The 24,446-nt window shown below is 48.3% G+C and overlaps 1 protein-coding gene across 1 annotated transcript in view; it reads right to left on the bottom strand.

Moving 5' to 3' along the window:
* The window catches only part of CARD11 (caspase recruitment domain family member 11), a 78,360-nt gene that overhangs the window by 36,494 nt on the left and 17,420 nt on the right, over positions 1 to 24,446 (bottom strand). The window contains exons 9-15 of the mRNA XM_060260863.1: positions 20,697 to 20,748; positions 15,156 to 15,271; positions 13,898 to 14,001; positions 10,022 to 10,074; positions 8,748 to 8,871; positions 6,804 to 7,005; positions 3,844 to 3,970 (exon numbers count right to left, since the gene is read on the bottom strand). Coding sequence (XP_060116846.1) covers positions 3,844 to 3,970; positions 6,804 to 7,005; positions 8,748 to 8,871; positions 10,022 to 10,074; positions 13,898 to 14,001; positions 15,156 to 15,271; positions 20,697 to 20,748 — 778 coding nt within the window. The remainder of the gene's footprint in view (positions 1 to 3,843; positions 3,971 to 6,803; positions 7,006 to 8,747; positions 8,872 to 10,021; positions 10,075 to 13,897; positions 14,002 to 15,155; positions 15,272 to 20,696; positions 20,749 to 24,446) is intronic.

The raw sequence follows: 24,446 nt of genomic DNA, 5'->3' as shown, positions 1-24,446 counted from the left end.
ACAAAATATTACAAGCCGCAGAGATGGATGTTTTATCTAATTTGTTGAAAGGGGTGTCGAAATGTGATGCTCTTAAAAAATGGGAAAAATTCTATAACTGGATGAAGAAATATCATTTGGGGGGATGAGAAAACGATTAGGGTATTTATGTTTGTATATTAGGTCATAGTATTTTTCTTTTCTTAATCCCAGATATGATAATTATTGAAGCTTTCTGTTTTGACCACACTCACTCTCCTCTTGTATGAATATTTTGGTGTTTTTTCCCCCCTTTTTCTGTTTTATTTAATGTGGTAAGTTGTTGTATATTGAATGAAGCAATAAAAGAATAATTTAAACCCCCCCCAAAAAAGACCAACACATGCTAATGTTTTATTTTAAGTTTTTTTTTTTTAAAAAAAAGATCTTTAGTCACGTTTGTGTCCTTTAAAAAAATATATATCTCTGCTGCCTAATCTTAAATAGGCACACACATGCCCGGCCCGACAAGGTCTCATTTATGTCAGATCCAGCCCTCATAACAAATAAGTTCGACACCCCTGCTGTAGAGCGTTGACATCTGTTTTATGGTCTATTTCATTATTTTGTGTTTTATTGTATTTATTCTAAATGATCTTAATGTCTGATGTTGGAAGCCACCCCAAGCCGTTTGCAGGAGGGGCGGGGTATGAATCGACAGAAATAAATAAATAAATTCCCTTTTTAATGTTATTCCGCAACGTACTTTTTTATATTTATATTTTTTTATGTTATCCCTTATCGTAAATGTTTTGCGCCGCCGCCCTCCCCATTTGCTGTACCGTTAACTCGTGTTAAGCCCGTTTCCCCTCGATTTATTTACGGGTACCCATAATCAAGAAACTATAAATATTCTTAAGTGGCAATCTATGCCTCTCTTTAAAATTCATATAAGTTAGAAAGCCGTTCATTGATCACGAGGCAATTTGTTGATTGAAAAACGGCACATTAATCAGGAGGCGCTTCATTAATCACGAGGCAATTTAATGATCCTCAAAGTTGGTAAATTGTCACTGTATCAAACTATCCACCAATGAACCACCGGGGGGGGGGGCGGAAATAAAAGAACCAAATTTTACCGAAAGTCCTGTTTAAGTGCAACCCAGTCCACTCAGCCAAATAGTTTTTACATTAAAGTAGACCCAGAGGGTTCCAAATTTGACCAGTAGCTCTGAGGGAGGACTGACCCCTTTCATAGTGCCAGGTTCTTGACCAACGCCCCCCCCCCATTATTTTTGGGGGGGAAAGCCTCCCCCAACACTCCTCCACTTGCATCTGCTGGAATGACCTTGGGTCAGCCATAGCTCTCTTGTAGGCGTTGTCATGGACATATGGACATATGAAGCTGCCTTATACTGAATCAGACCCTTGGTCCATCAAAGTCAGTATTGTCTACTCAGACTGGCAGCGGCTCTCCAGGGTCTCAAGCTGAGGTTTTTCACACCTATTTGCCTGGACCCTTTTTTGGAGATGCCAGGGATTGAACCTGGAACCTTCTGCTTACCAAGCAGATGCTCTACTACTGAGCCACCGTCCCTCCCCCTTGATAGGGCAGCTACTGTAAGAGCTCTCTCAGCCCCACCTACCTCACAGGGTGTCTGTTGTGGGGTGGGGGTGGAGGTAAAGGAGATTGTGACCGCTCTGAGATTCGGAGTGGAGAGGTGCGATATAAATCCAATAACTTCTTCTTTATAAAATTTACGCATCGCCTATCCAAAGACCTGCTTGTGCATGTATCTCATGCATTTTGAGGTAGCGGGAAACCATCTATAGTGGCCTCCCCCTGCACCACTGTGCACGTTGTCAACTTATTTCATCCCTTGTCCACCTATTTCCCCAATACCGACCACTCTCAGCCTTCCATCCTTCCAAGGTGGGTAAAATGAGTCCCCAGCTTGCTGGGGGAAAGCGGAGATGACTGGGGAAGGCAATGGCAAACCGCCCCCTAAAAAGTATGTCGTGAAAACGTTGTGAAAGCAACGTCACCCCAGAGCTGGAAATGACTGGTGCTTGCACAGGGGACCACCTTTACCTTTTTTTTGACGATGGAGCAACTGAAGGGCGCCATCAACTGCTATCGTCTGTTATTCATGGATTTTATTTTATATTGGGCTTTAATAACTGCGATCTCTTAAACAGGGCTTTGTTTTTGGAGCAGGAGCTCCTTTGCATGTTAGGCCACACACCCCTGATGTAGCCAAGAGGTTACAGGGCTTTTAGTGCAGGACCTACTGCAAGCTCCACGAGGATTGGCTACATCAGGGTTGTGTGGCCTAATATGCAAAGGCATTCCTGCCACCAAAAAAAGCCTTGATCTTAAACACCGTATTATGTATTTATTGCTTTGTTGTAGCTTGCCCCGAGCCTCCTTGCAGGGGAGAGCAAGCTAGAAACCGAATAAATAAATAAACAGTCCTCATTTCTCTGGCACCTCTCCCGTGCTTGCTGTCAGGACGCTCCTTGATACATTCCCTTAGTTACTCCCTTTCAGCTTGTACTCTCTGTCCACATCATCTAGGGTTGCCAATCCCCAGATGGGGGCAGGGGATTCCCTGGTTTGCAGGCCCTCTCCCCACTTTAGGTGGCATCAGAAAGGGAAATGTCTGTTGGGCGCTCCGTTATTCCCTAAGGAGACCGATCCCCATAGGGTATAATGAAATGATCTGCGGGTATCTGGGGGGGGGGGCTGTTTTTGAGGTAGAAGCTCCAAATGTGCAGCAAAGCATCCGGCACCTCTCCTCAGAACACCCTCCAAGTTTCAAAAGGATCAGACCAGGGGGTCCAATTCTATGAGCCCCCAAAGTAGGTGCCCCTATCCTTCATTGTTTGCAATAGAGCAGGGGTGGCCAACGGTAGCTCTCCAGATGTTTTTTTTGCCTACAACTCCCATCAGCCCCAGTCATTGGCCACGCTGGCTGGGGCTGATGGGAGTTGTAGGCAAAAAAAATCTGAAGAGCTACCGTTGGCCACCCCTGCCATAGAGGGAAGGCATTGAAAAGGTGTGCTGTTGCTTTAAATGCAACAGCCAGAACTCCCTTTGGAGTTCAATCATGCTTGCCACAACCTTGCTCCTGGCTCCACCCCCAATGTAGAAGAGGGACGGTGGCTCAGTGGTAGAGCATCTGCTTGGGAAGCAGAAGGTCCCAGGTTCAATCCCTGGCATCTCCAAAAAAGGGTCCAGGCAAATAGGTGTGAAAAACCTCAGCTTGAGACCCTGGAGAGCCGCTGCCAGTCTTGAGAAGAGAATACTGACTTTGATGGACGAAGGGTCTGATTCAGTAGAAGGCAGCTTCATATGTAGGAGGGACGGTGGCTCAGTGGTAGAGCATCTGCTTGGGAAGCAGAAGGTCCCAGGTTCAATCCCTGGCATCTCCAAAAAAGGGTCCAGGCAAATAGGTGTGAAAAGCCTCAGCTTGAGACCCTGGAGAGCCGCTGCCAGTCTGAGTAGACAATACTGACTTTGATGGACCGAGGGTCTGATTCAGTATAAGGCAGCTTCATATGTTCAATGTTTCCTGGCTCCACCTCCAAAGTCTTCTGGCTCCATCCCCAAAGTCCCCAGATATTTCTTAAATTGGACCTGACAACCCTAACATCAGCGCTGATGAAGTGGGGCTAGGAATGCCACACAGCAACTCCCATGTGGCCCTGCTCTTCCGTGGACACTCCTGGGAGAGCGAGATCGTTGGCTGACCCCATAGTTTCCAGATTCTGCTGGGCCCTGGGCTTCCTCTCCACTGCCTCCCTTGAACAAGCCCTAAATATTACTTCTCAACGCACGAACCCAGCGAGGAATCGGGGGGCGAATCCAAGGTTGCCGCTTACCTTCGTGATTCAATTTACAATGGAGCGTCACCGGCCCGCTACATCGCTGAATTATCCAGTGAACTTCTTCTTTTGTGCTGGTATCCAAGGGAACGCTCGTATTCTCCCCTCTGATGCAGCCTTCCATCTAGATAGAAGCAAGAGGCATTATCCTCTCCTCCGAGTCAATTATTCCATCTATTTACATGTCACACGCGAACACCTCTTGTGGACAAACAAGCCGCCTTACTCTTTCCCGGCAGGCTTAATAACATCACGTCAGCTCCCCTGCTCCTTCCTCTCTCCTCTCCAGTTCCAACTCTCTAACTATTAAAAAAAATACAGTGATGGATGGAGTGATAACTCTCTGAATATGTGTGTTTGTCCTGTCTTAAAACAATGTTTTAGAGTCCAGTAGCACCAAAGACCAACAAGGTTTTATTCAAGATATGAGGAAATGCACCTCTACGCAAAAGCTCATCCCTTGAATAAAACTTAGTTGGTCAAAGTAGAACTTCGTTCTACTGCAGGGGTGGGGAACCTCCGTCCCGAGGGCCGTATACGGCCCTCCAGGTCACTTGGTGTGGGCCTCAGGGATTGCTGGGCCGAACCGAGCCATGTGGCAGCCTCCCTGGGGGCTGGCCGGCCAGCGAGGACTGCGGGGCCCAGCTGTGCTGTGCAGCAGCTTCCCCAGGGCCAGACAAGGATCACAGGGCCCAGATGTACTGTGCGGCAGCCTCCCTGGGGCCTCACTGGCCGGCCAGAATTGCTGCAGGGCCTGGAAAAGTTACTGTCACAGTTCAGTTTGCACTTGATTATGGAAAGCCAGTTTGGTGTAGTGGTTAAGTGTGCAGACTCTTATCTGGGAGAACCGGGTTTGATTCCCCACTCCTCCACTTGCACCTGCTGGAATGGCCTTGGGTCAGCCATAGCTCTGGCAGAGGTTGTCCTTGAAAGGGCAGCAGCCGTGAGAGCCCTCTCCAGCCCCACCCACCTCACAGGGTGTTTGTTGTGGGGGAGGAAGGTAAAGGAGATTGTGAGCCGCTCTGAGACTCTTCGGAGTGGAGGGCGGGATATAAATCCAATATCTTCTTCTTCTTCTTGATTATCCCAGAGGGTGTGGCCTAATATGCTAATGAGTGTGTGATCTAATATGCTAATATTAGGGGATGTGGTCTAATATGCTACTGAGTTCCTGCTGGGCTTTTTCTACAAAAAAGCCCTGGACCTATGCATTTGCCTAGGACGGTGGGCCAAGTGTGGGTGTGTGCCAGATTAGGCTCTCCCCACATGACTTCAAATAGAAAAACATTTATTTGCATTAATTTTGCTGGCCTGAATCATTCTCCCTCGGTAGAGCACCATTTTTTAAGTTGATAATTTTTATGACCCGCGAATGATGTTATAAATATCCATATGGCCCTTGGCAGAAAAAAAGGTTCCCCACCCCTGTTCTACTGCTTCAGACCAAAATGGCTGCCCACCAGTGTTCCCTCTAAGCTGAGTTAGGGTGAGCTAGCTCACAGATTTTTAGCCTCCAGCTCACACCTCTTTGTCTTCGCTCAGGAAGGAGGACCCCAGAGCACAATAATGTATGCAGGAGCTCATGACTTTAATACCAGTAGCTCACAAAGGAGAATTGTTGCTCACCAGACTCTGCAGCTTAGAGGGAACATAGCTGCCCACCTGTCCTGTCTTGTCAAGACCCACAAGATTTTGGGGGTATGAACTTTTGAGAGCAAAGATTCCTTGGGCTGATGATCATACCCCGCCCCTCCACAAAAGACTTGGGGGGGTCTCTAAAGTGGTAGCTGCTCTATCTTAAGCCACCTGCAGAAAGGTCGAAGAAGTGCAAACCTTAGGGAAATGAGGGCTCTTTTTCCAAGTTCACTTTTCTATCTGCTTTTGAGTCCAGCGGCACCTTTAAGACCAACAAAAGTTCATTTAAGGTATGAGCTTGTGCGTGCAGGCACACTTGCTCAGACACAAAAGCTCATATCTTGAATCGACTTTTGTTGGTCTTAAAGGGGCCACTGGACTCAAAATTTGTTCTACTGCTTCAGACCACCATGGCTGCCCACCTGAATCTATCTTCTGTCTGCTGTCATGTTTGTGCTGGAGAATGCAGGAGACCCAGGTGCAAATCCCTGCTCAGCCATGAACCTTTTAGGGACTTTGGGACAATTTACTTCTCTTTCTTTCTCTGGGCATACTTGCAAAGAAGGAGAGATCTACCCTCCAAGGAAGGAATGACTTCTTCTCCACCCGTTGGACGGCTCAGTCTTTCTTGACAGGAATTCCATTAGTGTGCATGTATATGGAGAAGGGGTGCAGCATGTATTTCTCCAAAGATCATCATTCGACCCACCAGGCACCTTAGCAGCATACAGACCCTCTATCTGCATGCTCAGCTGTACTAACAACAGGTCTCTTGCTACTAACCAACAAGGACTGCTAAAGGTTGTGTGAACAGAGCTACTATGAGAGGCAATGTAACACACCAGCAACAATTAGATGTGAGCAGTAAGGATCTTGGACTACAGCAACACGCCAGCAACAATTAGATTTGAGCAGTAAAGGTCTTTGACTACAGCAACACACCAACAACAATTAGATTTGAGCAGTAAAGGTCTTTGACTACAGCAACACACCAGCAACAATTAGATTTGAGCAGTAAAGGTCTTTGACTACAGCAACATACCAGCAACAATTAGATCTGAGCAGTAAAGGTCTTTGACTACAGCAACACACCAGCAACAATTAGATTTGAGCAGTAAAAGTCTTTGACTACAGCAACACACCAGCAACACTTAGATTTGAGCAGTAAGGGCCTTTGACTGCGACAACACACCAGCAACAATTAGTTCTAAGGCATAAGGGTCTTTGACAGCAACAATGGATGTGTTCAGAAGGAGGAAAGGTTGAGTGGGGTTGAGGGTCCCAATGAGCCACCCAACAGTCCCTTAAAGCCGAGGTCTCACCAAAAGCAGCTGGTGCCCCTCCCGGAAGCCCGCTTTCTCTGCTGAGGATCCCGGTTTGACCGAGTTGACAAAGCTGCCTTTTATGTTGCCCCCCAACACAGAGATCTCCGAACTCAGGCTGTCTCCGTTCAGAATGATGTGCTGGACGGCGTGGCACGTGTTGCGGAGGCGGCCGATGTTTGTCACCGAAGGACGGAATGGCCTGCATCGAGGGAAGGGATTGCAAGTCTTAGAAAGAAGGATGTTCTCCCGAATTTGTCTGAAGTCCCTCCTGCATTTTAAAATGAGAGTGCAGCAGGCTGGAATAAGGGAGAAGGAGAGGAAGACCACAGAGAACAACTTGGGTTTGAAGCTGGGCTTGACCTCTTTAAGTACGCATAGGAGAACACTCTTCCTTGGGTGCTGGAGGGTAACCCTCACAAGTCTGCCTGGAAGTCCAATCTGTTGCTGGAAAGCAGGAGTCCCCAACATGGCACCCGTGAGCTCCATTGCACCCACCAACACCTTTTCTGGTATTTGTAGAAAGCGGATGGGGCCAGATGGGGCTTTTGTGACTGGCTCTGCCTCCTGCAGCCAGCAGGCTTGCCAGCCCCCAGATCTGGGTGAGGGATCCCCCAATTCTTCAGGCTCCTCTTTGCCCCTGACCAGCTGGCCGGCAGATGGAAGCCCCGCCCCAACACCCATGACGTGCCTTTAAATCTGGGAAGGACATTTACAATCTAACTGCTTGTGTTTGGGGATGTGTGTACGCCTTTAAACTTCAGCGGGAGAAAGCTACATGGAAAGGGGCAAGCACGCAAAGCCCCGTGGCTCTTCCCAGTGAGTGTGTGAAGTGCGTGAGAGAGAAGAGAGCAGAGCTCCTCTGTTTTGCATTTGATTTAGAAGTCCTGTGGTATAATAAAAGGGATAGTAAAGAGTTAACTAGAACCTGATTATGGGATGGAGGAAAACTCCATCCCTTAGACTGCTCTCTTCTTTACTTTCATTTCCCTGTGTTAGTCTGAAGAAGTTGGCTGAAATGAAGCTGTTACATTCAGCAGCTCCCATGAGTAAAGCAATTTATACCATTGCCCCAGCGAGATCACAAAAGTTTAAGCTTGCAAACTGTTTGCTTTATTTTGGCTGCTCCATGTGTGTGTGTGTGTCCCTTGATAAAGCTTTGCTTGGAAATGCTACCAAAGCCTGACAAGGGACTTGTGGGGGTATGACAAATTACACTTTCATTTAATGGAAGTGCAGTTGCTGGGGAACCCTTTGAAGGCAAAAAAAGAGGATGAGGAAATGAAGACTGTGTTCAGGGGAACTGTGCTGCTGTATTTTTATTTATTTATTCTAGGGAATGAGAGAGTCTTCAGGCACTACCCCCAATGCCTCCAGACTCCATCCTCAAAGGTATTTCCTGAGTTGGACCCGGCAACCCTATGTAGCAGCCATTTTGTGACTGGCTCCACCTCCTGCAGCAGCCATTTTGTGGCTGCTCCCAGTATGTGGTGCCAAAATTCCAAAGGTGCCCTCCTGTTCAAAAAGGTTGGAGACCTCTGCTGTAAACTGTTCCCGTGCCCCTAAAAGGCTGTGCCCTCCATTATAGCCAGTCTACCCGAATGGCAGAAACAGGAAATGCAGATTTTTTTAGGACAGTACTACTTCAGGCTGTTAACGTGGGCTGCGTGTTTAAATGCTCACCCCACCCCTGCCTCCACACCAAAAAAACATAGAAAACTAGCAAGGCAGGGAGAAAAACTATACAGAACCCATCTCCCTGATCTTATAGCTTCCCAAATGCTTGTAGATTTTTATTGCGGTAGAGAGCTTTCATACTCGGGGCCCCCGCTTATCTGCCTGAAGTAGTCCAATGGAAGGCAAGGCCGACCACCTCATCCTGTCAATTGTATGGTCAGGCCTCAAGTTCACACCTCATCCAGCAGCCCCAGCCCCATTAAATACCTCTCCAGGGAGAATTTCCTGAAAATGGAGTTGACTTGCTCCAGATCTAGGCCCTCTGACTGGTGGGAAGACGTGGAAGATGGCAGTGAGGCGGGTCCGTACGAGTACCTGTCATGAAACTCATCTGGAAAAAAAGAAGAAAGGATGTTTGTTTCTTGTTCTCTACAAGGCTCCCCAGTAGGAAGAGCCAAAGTGAGAGACAAACAAAAATGGCTCACAATATCAGTGTATTGGATTATTCCTGGTATTCAGAGGAGGGGAATGCATTCAGCCAGTTGTTGAGCTATACTGCTCATAAGGCTAGTTTGCAAGTCCAGAGTGAGAATTCCCAAACTGATCGAGCCTGTGGGCACTTTTGGTATTCTGAGGAGAAATAACAGCAGGGCTTTTTTTGTAGCAGGAACTCCTTTGCATTTTAGGCCACACACCCCTGAGGTAGCCAATCCCCCAAGAGCTTACAGGACTCTTAGTACAAGGCCTACTATAAGCTCCAGGAGGATTGGCTACCTCAGGGGTGTGTGCCCTAATATGCAAAGGAGTTCCTGCTACAAAAAAAGCCCTGGATAACAGGTACCAACTGCTATCAGTCAAGGGGTGTAACCAACCACAAAATGGCTGCCATTGGGGATGCGGTCATTCATTAAATGTTGGTAGGTTCCAACCCAAGCGTCCTCCTAAGTACTACCCATTTCCAAATGGGTGCTTCCTGCTGACCCAAAGATGGTACTTTGTGGGCTTTTCTAAAGCATCGCCAACTCCAATGAAACAGAGGAAAGCCAAGATTGGCTCTTTGCTTTAGAGAAAGAGGAAATGGACGCAGAAAACATATCAGCGGGTGCCATTTTGCCGATCCATGAATCTGGACCAACAGGGCCCAATCCAAACATGCCCATTCAGAACACCAGGTGACCAATCTCTGCCCCAAAAGGGCTTGCATTCTAAATTGCTCAATATGTCCTACATACATTATCTCTGCAGCTCTTCTTGCAGCCCGTAGGACTGGAAGATCGTTTCCATCTTGCCGATGGTGGGGGGGGGGGGAGGAACTCTGGCCAAGAGACATGCCTAAACAAGGTCACGGCAGGGAAGAGATTCGAACCATGCACTCTTACTGCAGCGCTCCAACTGCTGTCAAGATCCTGCCTTCCACTTCCTACCACGACTCAGCAGCAGGAAGCGCAGGGAACACCCAATCCCAAGAGGACTTCTGCTTCAACATCTCCATCCACCGGATGACAGTGCTCACAGCGGCCTTCTCCTCTCCGAGCCCTTACCTTCCAGCTCCGACACGTCGTAGATGAAACTGTCATTGTCTTCTTCAGTCAGGCTGAAACAAAGGAAAGAAAGTCATTTTCTCCCTCCCGCTCACATCCTAGTCTTCAGCAGCCGGCAGACGTCGAGGCAAAGCAAAGGTGTCTCGAGGCAGCAAGTGCAAGACGGTGCCGACAGCCCGAGCCATCAGAGCGCAGCGTGTGATTGAAGAAGAGTTGCTGACAGGACAAGAGAAGGAACAGCCAGAGAGAGACGCAGAGGAGGGAGTGGCGAAGAACACTCAGGGCCTGGAAGAGATGTCAGGAGATTCTCCCTTGGCCGCCCTGAACGAGTTCACGTTCTGCTCTCGTTACTTTCCGTCTCTTAACTTAGCAGCGTTTCGGGAAGATAGATAGATAATTTTATTTGTATCCCGCCCTCCCCGCCGGAGCAGGCTCAGGGCGGCTAACAGCATCATTTAAATTTCAACTATGCAAAAAAGGCAAAGAAAACAAATTACATTTAGACATTAAAATTCTGATTAAGTTTAAAATTAATTAATTAAATTAGTAAAAGTGCTATTGCTATTTGTTCTTTTATGATGGCGGTTATCATTAGCAATTTCTTTCTTCGTCAGCGAAAGCCAGTCGGAAGAGGAAGGTCTTGCAGGCCCTGCGGAATTGTTCAAGATCCCGCAGGGCCCGCATTTCCTCTGGAAGTTGGTTCCATAGGTCCGGGGCTACAGAGGAGAAGGCCCGGTTACGGGTACATTGCAGCTTCACCTCTCTCGGTCTGGGAGTAGTCAACAAGTTTTTTCCGGCTGACCTCAGTGCTCTCTGGGGTTCATATGGGAAGCTGCCCACAGGAGGCCTGGTCTATTCGGAGGAGCGCTTTCGAAACCACAATGCCTGCAAAATGTCACCGGGTCACTGGAGGCGATACACCTGTCTAAGGAAAGTCTCTCAGACGCAGCGCCGGCAGAAGAAGAATGGAGGGACTCCGGTCACCTTGTCAAATACCACAGCAAAAAAAATGTCTCGACACTTTTATACAGGTTTTTTCCCCCACGGAGGGTCTTGTGCCAATAATGCACCTAGAAACTGTATAATAATATCACGGCAGAGGAGAAATTAAGACAGCCACTGAATAATGTCCAGTTTCCCTTTCCAACTCACGTAGGACCAAACTAGAGGCTGTTTTATGGCCTGCTTGGCTCAAAGTGACCCCACTTCCAGCCTTGTAGGAAGTGAAGGTGTTGGTTGTTTTTTTTTACATGCTCTGAAAAACTTGCAGACCCTGTTTGATGCGGGAACACCAATGAGACATAACTAAGGGCATGTGTGTACCTCCCCCCCGCCCTGCCCCGGTCTGATCCAGCAGGGCTACAGACCTTACAAAATTATGCACGGGATAGAGAAGGTAGAGAAAGAAGTATATTTCTCCCTTTCTCACAACACAAGCGTTTAATGAGCAGTAGGTTTAGCCTACAGGGCATTTTTTTGTAGCAGGAGCTCCTTTGCCTATTAGGCCACACACCCCTGATGTAGCCAATCCTCCTGGAGCTTACAGTAGGCCCAGTAAGCTCCTGGAGGATTGGCTACATCAGGGGGGTGTGGGCTAATAGGCAAAGGAGTTCCTGCTAAAGAAAACAACCCTGGCTTAGAATAGCTCAAAGGAAGGACTTTTTCACCCAAAGAGTTATTAAGATGTGGAATGAACTGCCAAAGAAGGTAGCAAACATATGTATGTATGTATGTTATATTTCTATCCTGCCCATTCTATGCAGACTCAAGGCGGCTAACAACATAAAATACACAACAAACAATAAGCAATATTAAAACAATAAAACAACCAAATAAATTGCAATGGTGCTACTTCAGGCAGATCATATAATATTTTCCTTTCTCGACGCGTACAGATCCTAGGCAGTTAGTACTAAAGTGCAGTAGATCCAGATGTGGTGGCAGCCCTCTCCCATTAGATGTCATATGCCATCCGAAACAGTTCAGTCTGATGTAGCCAATCCTCTTCACACAGGGCCTACTGTAAGCCCTGTGAGGAGGGTGAGGCTGAGAGAGCTCTCACAACATCTGTCCTTTCAAGGACAACTGTGTGAGAGTGATGGCTAACCCAAGGCCATTCAGCAGCTGCAAGTGGGGAATCAACCCTGGTTCTCCCAGATAAGAGTCTGCACACTTAACCTCTGCACCAAACTGGATCAGCCTAGCCTAGGTCAACCCGAGTCAGAATCCAGACTTGTACCTTTATTCAGTTCCGATATATGCTTTCCCTAGCACGGGAAACCATTTTAATATTGAAAAATGCAACCAGGTCAGTCCACAGCCGCCTATGGAAAGTTTGTGCAGGTAACAATGAACGAGAATGTTGGGCTGGGGAAGGGAAGGGATTTGCATCAGAGGTGTTTGTTGACTGAAATAATTCACTGGAAGTATGCACAGGTCACTTAGGTGGAAAACAAAACGAGAAAAGAAAGAGCTACTAGTAAACCAACAGCAAGAATAAGCTGGATGCTCGTTCAGGTAAACCGACAGCAAGAATACGTTGGACACTCATCCAACAGAATTTTTCTGCATAGGTTTGTCATGGCTTCCCTTAACCTCATGCCAGGCTTTGCTTTCGGTCTTCCGTCCTGCTTGCCGCAGCCTGCTCTGCCTCTCACCCATTACCCGTTTTGCATCATTTCCTCTTCCTCTCAAGGCACAGAATTATCCCAGATCTGAGGGCTTGTAGAGCGGCCCCATGGTGCAGAGTGGTAAAGCTGCAGTACTGCAGTCGGAGCCCTCTGCTCACGACCTGAGTTCGATCCCCGGCAGAAGCTGAGTTTTCAGATAGCTGGCTCGAGATTGACTCAGCCTTCCATCCTTCCGAGGTCAGTCAAACGAGGACCCAGCTTGCTGGGGGGAAAGTGTAGATGACTGGGGAAGGCAATGGCAAAACCACCCCGTAAAAACTCTGCCATGAAAACGTTGTGAAAGCAACGTCACCCCAGAGTCGGAAATGACTGGTGCTTGCACAGGGGACTTCCAAGGATCGCTGTGCATAGGCAGGCAATGGCCACCCACCTCTGAACTTTCCTTGCCTTGAAAACCCTACTGGGTCACCATAAGTCAGTTGCGACCTGACGACACTGTCCACGACCACTGAGTCTTGAGCAGGTAATTTGTTGGTGGGACTGTTGAGAATTGTTACAGGAATCCAGCCAAAGATTCCTCCCACTCCCCGTACGCTACAGACCCCCTCCAACCCAAATATTGTATGAAATCACATAGCCTGTCCAGCTTCAAAGGACAACAGGGAGGCCAGGTGATCCTGGATCTTTCCCCAATTCACTGGTTTTTGTTTTCTTCCCCTTTGTCCTGAGGCTCAACATGCCCTCAACATTCCATGCTTGCTGGTAAGCAGTGAGCATGCTCAGTCCTCATCAGGATGCTCAACAATGCCTTTTCATTAATGCCACAAATTTATAGTTGTCTGCGTACTAGGAGCATCCCTTGAGTATACAGAGGCCTCTCCCTTGTCTGTGGGTGGCCCCGTTTCCCTACCAAGCGAGATGATATTCAACTTTGCTTTGAGAGGGAAGTCAGGTAACAAGCTGGAGATGGGTGAAGAATCGCCACGAGTGGGGAGAATACACAATTTGGAAATTTCCAGTCTCATTTCCCTTGCTCAGATTCTATTAGGGGAATGACCAGGCCAGTTCTCTCAACGGCCCGCTGCCCTCAACATTCTGTCTCTCTCGCTTGTGCTACGGACATGGCTGTTCTTCTGGAAATTCAGCTTGCTTGTGCAGGCTTCGGCCTTGACCTTCCACAACAACCAAGACTGCACTGAATTCTGGAACCCTGTAGAACATTCTGGATTACTCCAGTTGCACCTACCTGCTAGGGGGCGCATCTTCTTTGCATCGACGGACTATGGAATCGTTCCCTGGCGGCTCTGGGGTCGTGGACATAATGCTGTGGTTGCGATTTCGAAGCGTTTGCTTTTTTCCAAAAAACAAGAAACAAAGAAAGACAGTCACTTCAAATCCAGAGGCTCTACGTGTCAAGATGAATACATTCCAAGATCGCCAGAGAATACAGGAAAGACTGATTCATAAAATATTTCAAGCTAGGGAGTGTATACAGCTCACAGATCAAATTATCAGGGGCCCCAGAAATGATGGTCCGCCCCAATGTCATTTCAGTGGGGCAAATAGCAGTTCCTGTGGCTGATTCAGGTTGGGAGAATGAAGTGTGAGAGAGGGAGGCTTAAACTTCCCAAGAACTCATCTGCAATTTTGCAATTTGCAAATGAATCCAAGCAGTAAAGATTCCCCCTCCCACAAAGGCCGCACCATTGCTGCATGGGGATTTGAACCCAAGTCCAAGACACGACTTCATAATTATCCTTTCCTAAAAATCAAAAGTAGCACCCCCCCCCCCCCCAAAAAAAGCAAAATCAGCACAAATTCTGCATTGCAGAGAAATCCCAGCAGCCTGGCATTCATGCCTATTGCAAGCAATCTTTCCCTCTAGCTACTGAAAGGAAATGATTTTAAAAATTCCTGGGGCCAGCATTTCTTACAGTCTTCTGGCAAGGCGTTTCCGTTCCTAGCCAGGCCTTTTATTCACACTCCACAAGAGCATCCTCACTCTATCTAGCCACACCTGCTGGGTCAGTGATCACACTGAATATAATGGGATATCTACCTTGGGAAGATTATTGGCACACAGCTGGGCAACGGAGAAATGGATTGGCTGGCATGCACCGAAACCCATAGCTGCCAGCAGCCTCCTCTCCCTGACCCAATTGGTGCTTGCGGCTACAGAGGGCACAAGTACCCGGCAGGGATTTTAAATATTCTACTAGAAGATAATCAATTGCAATGCGGCAACGAGAGCCTCAGCCCCTCGTCCAACAGAGAGAACGAGGGGCACCGCGCAAACCCTGCTGAAATATCTCGAAAATAAATGTAACTCAGCAAGAAGGTACTTTTCTTGTTAAGAAGAAGTAAAAGGATAAGAACGCTCTAATAAAAAAGACATTACAAGGATTAAGTTTGGCTGGGAAAACAATTGGGGTCATCGACACAAGAATGGTGGCCGGATAAAACTATTTCATACGACGGTAGGGGATGCCCCGTGGATTCCTTACGATTTTGCCGACTTCGCAACTGCCCGCCGAGTTAGTGATGGAAATGGGATTAGAGGAGCTGGTATCCGTGTGGCAGCTGCTGGCCTCGACCCGTTCCTCCTCGCAGCCTCGGACTGCTGGGCTCACGAATGAAAGAAACAGATCAACTCAGACGAGCGGCACCCGAGATATTGGCATTACGGTTTGCTCGGATGGAAATTCTTTTGTGCAAACAAGATTTCTAACACGTGTGATTGTTACTGGATGTCGGCTGACCTTCCCCGCACATCCACTAGGCATTGTCCTTCTTTTTTTCTGCTCAATGACCCCAGAAAGACCTTTTCTGCTTGCTGATCTTATCCCACACTATCCTCTTTATTATCCCCCCCACCAAGGGTCCTAGGAATGAGCAAGCCGCTTAGGGCATGATTTCTCAAGATGATACTCTCATTCAAATTCTTTCTTAAAGTAACTCTTGCCTGCCCAAAACTTTCAAACATGAGCCCATAAACTTTTTTTTTTAATGCAAACCCTTGCGATACATAAAAATAAAAGCAAGTTGGGTAATGTTAAGCCAAACGCCACCCCCCCCCCCACGATGGGCGAGTTTTCTTTATGCAAGATTTCAGTGGCCTTGAAATAATAATATGATATTGGATTTATATCCTGCCTTATACTCTGAATCTCAGAGTCTCAGAGCTGCCACAATCTCCTTTATCTTCCTCCCCGCCAACAACAAATACCCTGTGAGGTGGGCGGGGCTGAGGGGGCTCTTGCAGCAGCTGCCCTTTCAAGGACAACTCGTGCAAGAGCTATGGCTGACCCAAGGCCATTCCAGCAGGTGCAAGTGGAGGAGAGGGGAATCAAAACCAGTTCTCCCAGATAAGAGTCCGCGCACTTAACCACTACACCAAACTGGTTCTCATAAGGATGATACTTCCACTTGCAGCAGGGGTGGAATTCTAGCAGGAGCTCCTTTGCATATTAGGCCACACCCCTGATGTAGCCAATCCTCCAAGAGCTTACAAGGCTCTTTTTTGTAAGCTCTTGCAGGATTGGCTATATCAGAGGTGTGTGGCCTAATATGCAAAGGAGCTCCTCCTAGAATCCCACCCCTGACTTGTAGTATGGAAATGATACCAACTTTCATGAGGATAGAGATTGTGGCTCAGTGCTGGAGCACCTGCTTTGCACACAGAAGGTTCTAGGTTCAATTCCTGGCATCTCTAGTTAAACTATCAGGTAGCAAGTGATGTGAAACACCTCTGCCTGAGACCCGATAGAGTTGCTGCCAATACCGGATAGACAATACTGACTTTGACGGAGTACAGGTCTAGTTCAGTATAAATCAAGAAACGAAAAAAGACCAGAAAGAAACCTAGTAGAAGGCCAATAGTTAAAACTGCATATATACTTGTTATAAGTAAAAGAACATGTATTTATTATGAGAAGAGTTAAAAACATGTAAGGGCCCAATGCAAGAAGGGTTTTTTTTTAGCAGGAACGCACAGGATTGCAGTTCCGGCTGGCTTGGCATCAGGAGGTGTGGCCTACTATGCAAATGAGTCCTTGCTGGAACTTTTCTACAAAAAAGCCCTGTGTGAAACGATTACGATGTTAGGGGTGTGGCCTAATATCCAAATGAGTTCCTGCTGGGCTTTTTCTTTTTAAAAAAAGCCCTGCATACAAGCAAGGCCCAATTATTGTGACCTAGCACGTTTCAACCCAATAAGGTCTTCTTCAGAGGTCAACCAATATGAATATGTCAATAGCTGACCACAAAAGGAATGTTCCCAAGCGAGAGAATAGACACCAGACAGGAGTGTTTCCGAGACCTCTAAAGAATAAGTTCTATGTCCAGTCCACATGCACAAGTGGTAAAAGTTGTTCAGTTGGCAAGCCTGGCAAAGCAAAGAGAGAAGCAGATTTGCTCATGGGCCTGATAGAAGCTCTCTGGAGGCCTAATCTGGCCCCCGGGCTGCATGTTTGACATCCCTGCTAGGGTTTTGTATATCTTCCAGTTCGGTGTAATGGTTAAGTGAGTGGACTCTTATCTGGGAGAACCGGGTTTGATTCCCCACTCCTCCACCTGCAGTTCCTGGAATGGCCTTGGGTCAGTCATAGCTCTTGTAGGAGTTGTCCTTGAAAGGGCAGCTACTGTGAGAGCTCTCTCAGGGGAGAAGATGTAGGAGACTGTAAGCCGCTCTGAGTCTCTCATTCAAAGAGAAGGGCAGGGTATAAATCTGCAATTCTTCTCTTCTTCTGTGTTAGGTCACAATAATTCGTCCTTGTATGTCATTTGTGCTTTGAAACCAGGCTTTCAATGGGTCCTTGTATGTTTTTAACGCTTCTCAAAATAAATACATGCATTTTTACCAGGGCTTTTTTTTGTAGCAGGAACTCCTTTGCATATTAGGCCATCCCCCACCCCTGATGTAGCCAATCCTCCATGAGCTTACAGGGCTCTTAGTACAGTCAGGCCTGTAGCCACAGGGAGGCCTGGGGGGGGGGCCTGGCTGCTCCCCGGCCCCCCCCCAAAGCTCTGTGGTCCCTCCATTGGGCTGAGACCCCAGGCAGATTCTGCCGGCTCCCCCCGCTGATCAGCGGGTAAAGCTGCTGCAGCAGCTGCCACCCCCTCCCCTCCTTTTCTGTGGCTCCGCCTCCCCCCTGCAGCATCACCTCCTCTCTCCCTTCTTCACACTTTTAAGGCCCAGGGATGGGGCCGCGAAGTGCTGTTCTGGCTCTTTAAAGTTAAACCTTCCCCCCTCCCTGCCCGTCAGCTGGCCGCTCGGCTCCTGTGCCCTTCCGGCACACTCACGATCGGCGATCGGCACTTTTCCTGCGGGTCACTCGCTGCCGCTGCCCCCAGCGCTGATCGTGAGCACGCCAGAGGGGCAGAGGAGCCTAGCAGCCAGCCTTCTGTGCCGGTTTTCCCGCCGATCAGCCGATCGACGGGGGCAGGCAGGTCGCCTTTTAAAGAGCCTGGAGCAGGGCTTCACCACCCCTTCCCTGGGCCTTAAAAGCGTGAAGAAGGGAGGGAGGAGGAGGTGCCATGGGGGAGGGCAATGGGGCGCGGAGCCACAGAAGTTGAGGGGAGGGGGGGTGGCAGCTCCTGCTACAGCATTTTATGACCCCCCCACCACCTAAAAATTTATCCGCTGGGCCCCCCTCACCAAAATTTTTCTGGCTACAGGCCTGAGTACAGGGCCTACTGTAAGCTCCAGGAGGAATAGCTACATCAAGGGGTTGTGGCCTAATATGCAAAGGAGTTCCTGCTACCAAAAAAAGCCCTGATTTTTACTTATAGGTCGTTTTCGCACTCACCTTAATCAGCAGCGACGACCCTCTTCACCGTGCAGGATCTGCGCGGATTTCACACTAATTGCCGCGGAGCACCCAGAAGAGCCGGAAAGTCCCGGCGCTTTTGCGGCGCAAACGGAAACTGGTTTTTGGCAGTTTCCGTTTGCGCCGCAAAAGCGCCGGGACTTTCCGGCTCTTCCGGGTGCTCCGCGGCAATTAGTGCAAAATCCGTGCAGATCCTGCGCGGTGAAGAGGGTCGTCGCCGCTGATTAAGGTGAGTGCGAAAACGACCATAACAAGCAATCTTCCCTCTAAGCTGCAGAGTCTTATGAGCAAAAATTCTGCCTTACGAGCGAATGGTATTAATGTTGTGAGCTACTGCATAAATTATTGTGCTCTGCGGTCATCTTTTCTGAGCTAGGACAAAAATGTGTGAGCTGGAGGCTGAAAATCTGTGAGCTCGCTCATGCTGACTCAGCTTAGAGGGCACACTGATAACAAGTATATATGCAGTTTTAACTATTGGCCCTCTACTAGGTTTTTTATCGTGCCTTTTTCTGTTCTGGATTCAATTTGATCCCCCGCCACCCGTGCCTTCACCCGTCTGGTGTAGTGATTAAGTCAGTGGACTCTAATCTGGGAGAACTCCTCCACATGCAGCTGCTGAGTGACCTTGGGCCAGTCATGGTTCTCAAAAGATCTGTTCCCTCAAGAACAGTTCTGGAAAGAGATCTCTCCGCCTCCCTTGCCTCAAAGGGTGTCTGTAGGGAAGGAAAGGGAAAGGAGATTGTAAGCTGCTCTGAGACTCCGAGTGAAGGGCGGGGTATAAATCCAATCTTCTCCTCCTCCGTCATCGTCTCTGGTTCTGCATAAGGCAGCTTCGTATGTCCATGGCTAGTGTCACGTTCTCAGGGTGCAGGCAGGCAGGAGTCCAAAGCCAGTTCAAGGTCAAAGTCCAGGAAGTCAAGCAGGAGCCAAGTCACCAATGCAGAATCACAAACCGGAATCAGAAGTCAATGTCCAAAAGCCACAAGGTCAGCGTGCCAAGGAAATCAAGCAGGTCAGGATCAGGAAGGAGCATGGATGCAAGCCAGAGAATAGACTTGTTGCTTCCACAAGGTTACCAGGTCCTGGGTGGGAGCTATATGGGAGTCTCAATCAGCCTGCTCCCTGGGTGGCAGTGACTCTGCTAGAACTCAGGGCTGAGAGATCTGAAGCATCGGCGTGCCTCATGTCTTCGCTCTGAAAGTTCTTTCCGGAGCCTGCTTCGAACTCTTGAGATGGGAGGAGGAGAGCTCGGAGGGGATTGATGGTCAATAGCTGACACTGGTGCCTAGGGAGTGATTGATGGGCCAGCTGCTGTTTGTTCAGCTGAGGAACTGGCTGGCAACTCTTCCAGGTCTGTTAACCCTTCCAGCTCCTCCTCGTCAGGGCTCATGACAGTTAGCAGCTTGGGTTCTTCCATCACAGCGACCTACTCTAGAGGAAGAAGCCAAGCTTGGGTGGCAGTGACTCTGCTAGAACTCAGGGCTGAGAGATCTGAAGCATCGGCGTGCCTCATGTCTTCGCTCTGAAAGTTCTTTCTGGAGCCGGCTTCAAACTCTTGAGATGGGAGGAGGAGAGCTCAGAGGGGACTGATGGTCAATAGCTGACACTGGTGCCTAGAGAGTGATTGATGGGCCAGCTGCTGTTTGTTCAGCTGAGGAACTGGCTGGCAACTCTTCCAGGTCTGTTAACCCTTCCAGCTCCTCCTCGTCAGGGCTCATGACAGCTAGCAGCTTGGGTTCTTCCATCACAGAGACCTACTCTAGAGGAAGAAGCCAAGCTTGGACCCTTGCTAGGATCAGGGCCCTACTCAAAAGACATATGGCACACGAAGCTGCCTTCAACTGAACCAGCCATTGGTCCTCCCAGTCTTCCTGTGAGGCCAGGATAAGATGAAAAACCAGAGAGAGGAAATCAGTGAGCCTTCAGCAGGCATCCAGACCTCAGTGTTTGTACTCCACCCCATTGGTGTTGATAAGGATATTCTCAATCTCTCGGAATAGGGAACATTCTAAAGCCCCAAAGCTTGATTATTTCAAGTGATTTTTAAAGTCGTTGTCTATCAGCGACCCAAGTAAAAAAGGAGGTGCCCCCATATCTTTTTCTCTCAGGGCTATGTTTGCATTTGTTGTGCTGGAAGCATTGGCTGGAACGCGCGAAGCAGCTTAGCACAACGGCTAAATCAAAGCAACAAAGAGGCGGGCTTCCTTCTCTGACCTTGGAAATCTGATGCCTTGCACATGCTGACGGGGGATTTCACCCAGGGCTGCTGGAGAGAGAAAGAAAAAAAGAAAGAAAACTCAACTTTGGATGAGGGTTGACATTGAGGACAGGTGTAAGAACAGAAGAGAAGCCATGCTGGATCAGGCCAATGGCCCCTCCAGTCCAACACTCTGAGTCACATAAGAACATAAGAGAAGCCATGCTGGATCAGGCCAATGGCCCATCCAGTCCAACACTCTGTGTCACATAAGAGAAGCCATGTTGCATCAGGCCAGTGGCCCATCCAGTCCAACACTCCGTGTCACATAAGAACATAAGAGAAGCCATGCTGGATCAGGCCAATGGCCCATCCAGTCCAACACTCTGTGTCACATAAGAACATAAGAAGCCATGTTGGATCAGGCCAATGGCCCATCCAGTCCAACACTCTGAGTCACATAAGAACATAAGAGAAGCCATGCTGGATCAGGCCAGTGGCCCATCCAGTCCAACACTCTGTGTTACATAAGAACATAAGAGAAGCCCTGTTGGATCAGGCCAATGGCCCATCCAGTCCAACACTCTGAGTCACATGAGAACATAAGAGAAGCCATGTTGGATCAGGCCAATGGCCCATCCAGTCCAACACTCTGTGTCACATAAGAACATAAGAGAAGCCATGTTGCATCAGGCCAATGGCCCCTCCAGTCCAACACTCTGTGTCACGTAAGAACATAAGAGAAGCCATGTTGGATCAGGCCAATGGACCATCCAGTCCAACACTCTGTGTCACATAAGAACAGAAGAGAAGCCATGTTGGATCAGCCCAATGGCCCATCTAGTCCGACACTCTGTGTCACACAGGGGCCAAAAAAAACCAGGTGGCACCACGAGGTCCACCAGTGGGGCCAGGACACTAGAAGCCCTCCCACTGTTGCCCTCCCCACCAAGCACCAAGAATACAGAGCATCACTACCCCAGACAGAGAGTTCCATCAATATGCTGTAGCTAATAGCTACTGATGGACCTCTTCTAATAGCCACTGATGGAACCTCTGCACCATATGTTTATCCAGCTGCTGCGTAACTGCTGATGAATGACTACGACACATATCCTGCATATACAGGAAGCAATTTGGAGCCTGAATTAGCCTTGACCCAGCCAAGAGCGTGATGCACTTCTCTAATGCTCTCGGTGTGAGCCGGACATCCAAACAGGGCGCAGAGACCTTGAACCTAGGTTCTTCTGGCCGTAGCCTGCTTGGAGTACTCGATTGGTTGAGATTCGTGCCACCAGCACAGTAAGTGCAAGAACTCTTTAGGAAGGCCTAGTTCTATTCTGGATCACATCTTGGACTGCCCTGGGTAAATCCTGACTCAGGTGTGACTAAATCCCTAAATCTAATACCGAAATCCAGGAAATCCTGGATTTTGGTGGCACCTCTACCTTGTAGAGGAGCTGTTTTTTTTTTTTTTTAATTCTGGCACTAAGGAACGTAAAGGCCATGGAGGGTAATCCTATATAGACTGGAAGAAACCCACAACTCTTCCGTTATAGCTAAATTGCAGTAAAGGAAACTTACTCATGTAATCAAGTGGAATCAAAGACTTCAAGCACGTCCCCCCCTTTCCACTTGATTGGATAAGACATAACTTAATTTAACTCTGAATTAGGCTGCTAATTTTCCTCTGGAGTTCCCCCACACACACTTTGCTGCCTTCTTCCTATCATTGCTTCCATCCAAAGGAAAAGTCTTCCATCAATTGTCCATCAGGTTTTAAAAAGTTTACACTGGCCTGAGGGATAGTGTTCCAATTCTCCTAAAAGGGGGTGGGAGTGGGGAGGTTCAAGCTATTAAGGAGGTGAAGAAATTCTTATTCTAATCACAAAACTGCTCTCTAGGACACTATAGAAGTCATTATTTTAAGGCCTAGGCCAACCCAAGAAGTAATTAACAGATGTTACTCACTGCCACAGGAAGTGGTGGCAGCTACAAGCACAGACAGCTTCAAGAGGGGATTGGAGAAATGTGGAGCAGAGGTCCATCAGTGGCAATTAGCCACAAGGTATAGAGGGAACACTCTGTCTGGGGCAGAGATCCTCTGTATTCTTTGTGGAGCCACAGTGGGAGGGCTTCTGAAGTCCTGGCCCCACTGATGGTCCTCCTGATGGCCCCTGGGTTTTGGCCACTGTGTGACACTATAATGTTGGGCTGGATGGGCACTGGCCTGAGCCAACATGGCTTCTCTTATGTTCTTATGGTCTCCATAGAAGTAGCTGAACACCTCAATCTTCCAGTTTTTGACTTGGTGATACAATTTGCTATGTTCTTCAACAATAAGATTGGGGGTGGGGAGGTTAACTGGGATCTTCCTGGTTTTTGACTTGGTGATTCAATCTTCCAGTTTTTGACTTGGTGATGCAATTTGCTATGTTCTTCAACAATAAGGTTTTTTGGGGGGAGGTTAACCAGGATATTAAAAGGAGCTCAGAACTGGGGCCGCTCAGCTACATCCGCCAGTGGCCTTTCAGAGTGGGTGTCCATCTAGATCGCTCCCATTAAGTTCAAGGCCAGTCTGCCACTGAATAAGGTAGAGGATCATTATGAATATCAACCAGTCATAAGGTTTCTTGCATTAGCTCACAGCCTCAACAGTTTCCTCAACATACAAGGTTAATACAAAGTATAGAGCAGGGGCGGCCAAACTTCCTTAACGTAAGAGCCACAAACAATAAATGTCAGATGTCTGAGAAAAGGGAGGGAGGGAGGGAGGGAGGGAGGGAGGAAGGAAGGAAGGAAGGAAGGAAGGAAGGAAGGAAGGAAGGAAGGAAGGAAGGAAGGAAGGAAGGAAGGAAGGAAGGAAGGGAGGGAGGGAGGGAGGGAGGGAGGGAGGGAGGGAAAAAGGGAGGAAGGGAGGAAGGAAGGGAGGGAGGGAGGGAGGGAGGAAGGAAGGGAACAAGGATGGGGGGAAGGGAGGGAGGGAGGAAGAAAGGGAGGGAGGGAGGAAGGAAGGAAGGAAGGAAGGAAGGAAGGAAGGAAGGAAGGAAGGAAGGAAGGAAGGAAGGAAGGAAGGAAGGAAGGAAAATAGATGGGGGAGGGAGGAGGGAGGGAGAGGTGGAAATGTATGAAAAGTAATGTTTCCCAACTTGTGGAGTGAGATCACAAAACCTCTGAAATACAGTCCTGGGGAAGCCCTCCCTAATGGCTGCTCCTACTCTTTGCATTGTTCTCTCTCTATCTCTTTCTCTCCATCTTCTCAACATCTCACATTCTTGCCTTCCACGTGGTCCCTTTGTGACACCAAGGGTGGGGAGAATCTGTCTGGTTAACTATATGGTAGTAGCTGGAAGGAGGGGAAAATGGAATGCCACTTGCCTTGGGGGCAACCGTACCCTTTGTGTGACGTTTGTAGGTTTCTCAACGATATCCGGTTGGCCACTGTAGAAAGTGGAATGCTAGACTCGATGAGTGACAAGTTCATAGGTTTGCCTTGGGTGCCCAAAACCCCTGGATGGGTCACTACAGCAAGTAAGTTTGGACTTCTGGGCCACCGTCCTCAAAAGGCTGGGATACAGTGTTCCCTCTAAACTGAGTTAGCGTGGGGAATGGGTTAGCCTTCACCTCACACATTTTTGTCTTTGCTAAGGAAAAATGGCCCCGGAGCAAACTAATTTATGCAGTAGCTCACAACTTTAATGCCCGTAGCTCACGAAGTAGAATTTTCGCTTCACCGTTTAGAGGAAGCATTGGTTGGAACCCCTGCA

This window comes from Heteronotia binoei, chromosome 20 (genome assembly GCF_032191835.1).
Source record: "Heteronotia binoei isolate CCM8104 ecotype False Entrance Well chromosome 20, APGP_CSIRO_Hbin_v1, whole genome shotgun sequence".
In the NCBI taxonomy this organism is placed as follows: domain Eukaryota; kingdom Metazoa; phylum Chordata; class Lepidosauria; order Squamata; family Gekkonidae; genus Heteronotia; species Heteronotia binoei.
This window is presented reverse-complemented; position numbering and strand designations above follow the sequence as displayed.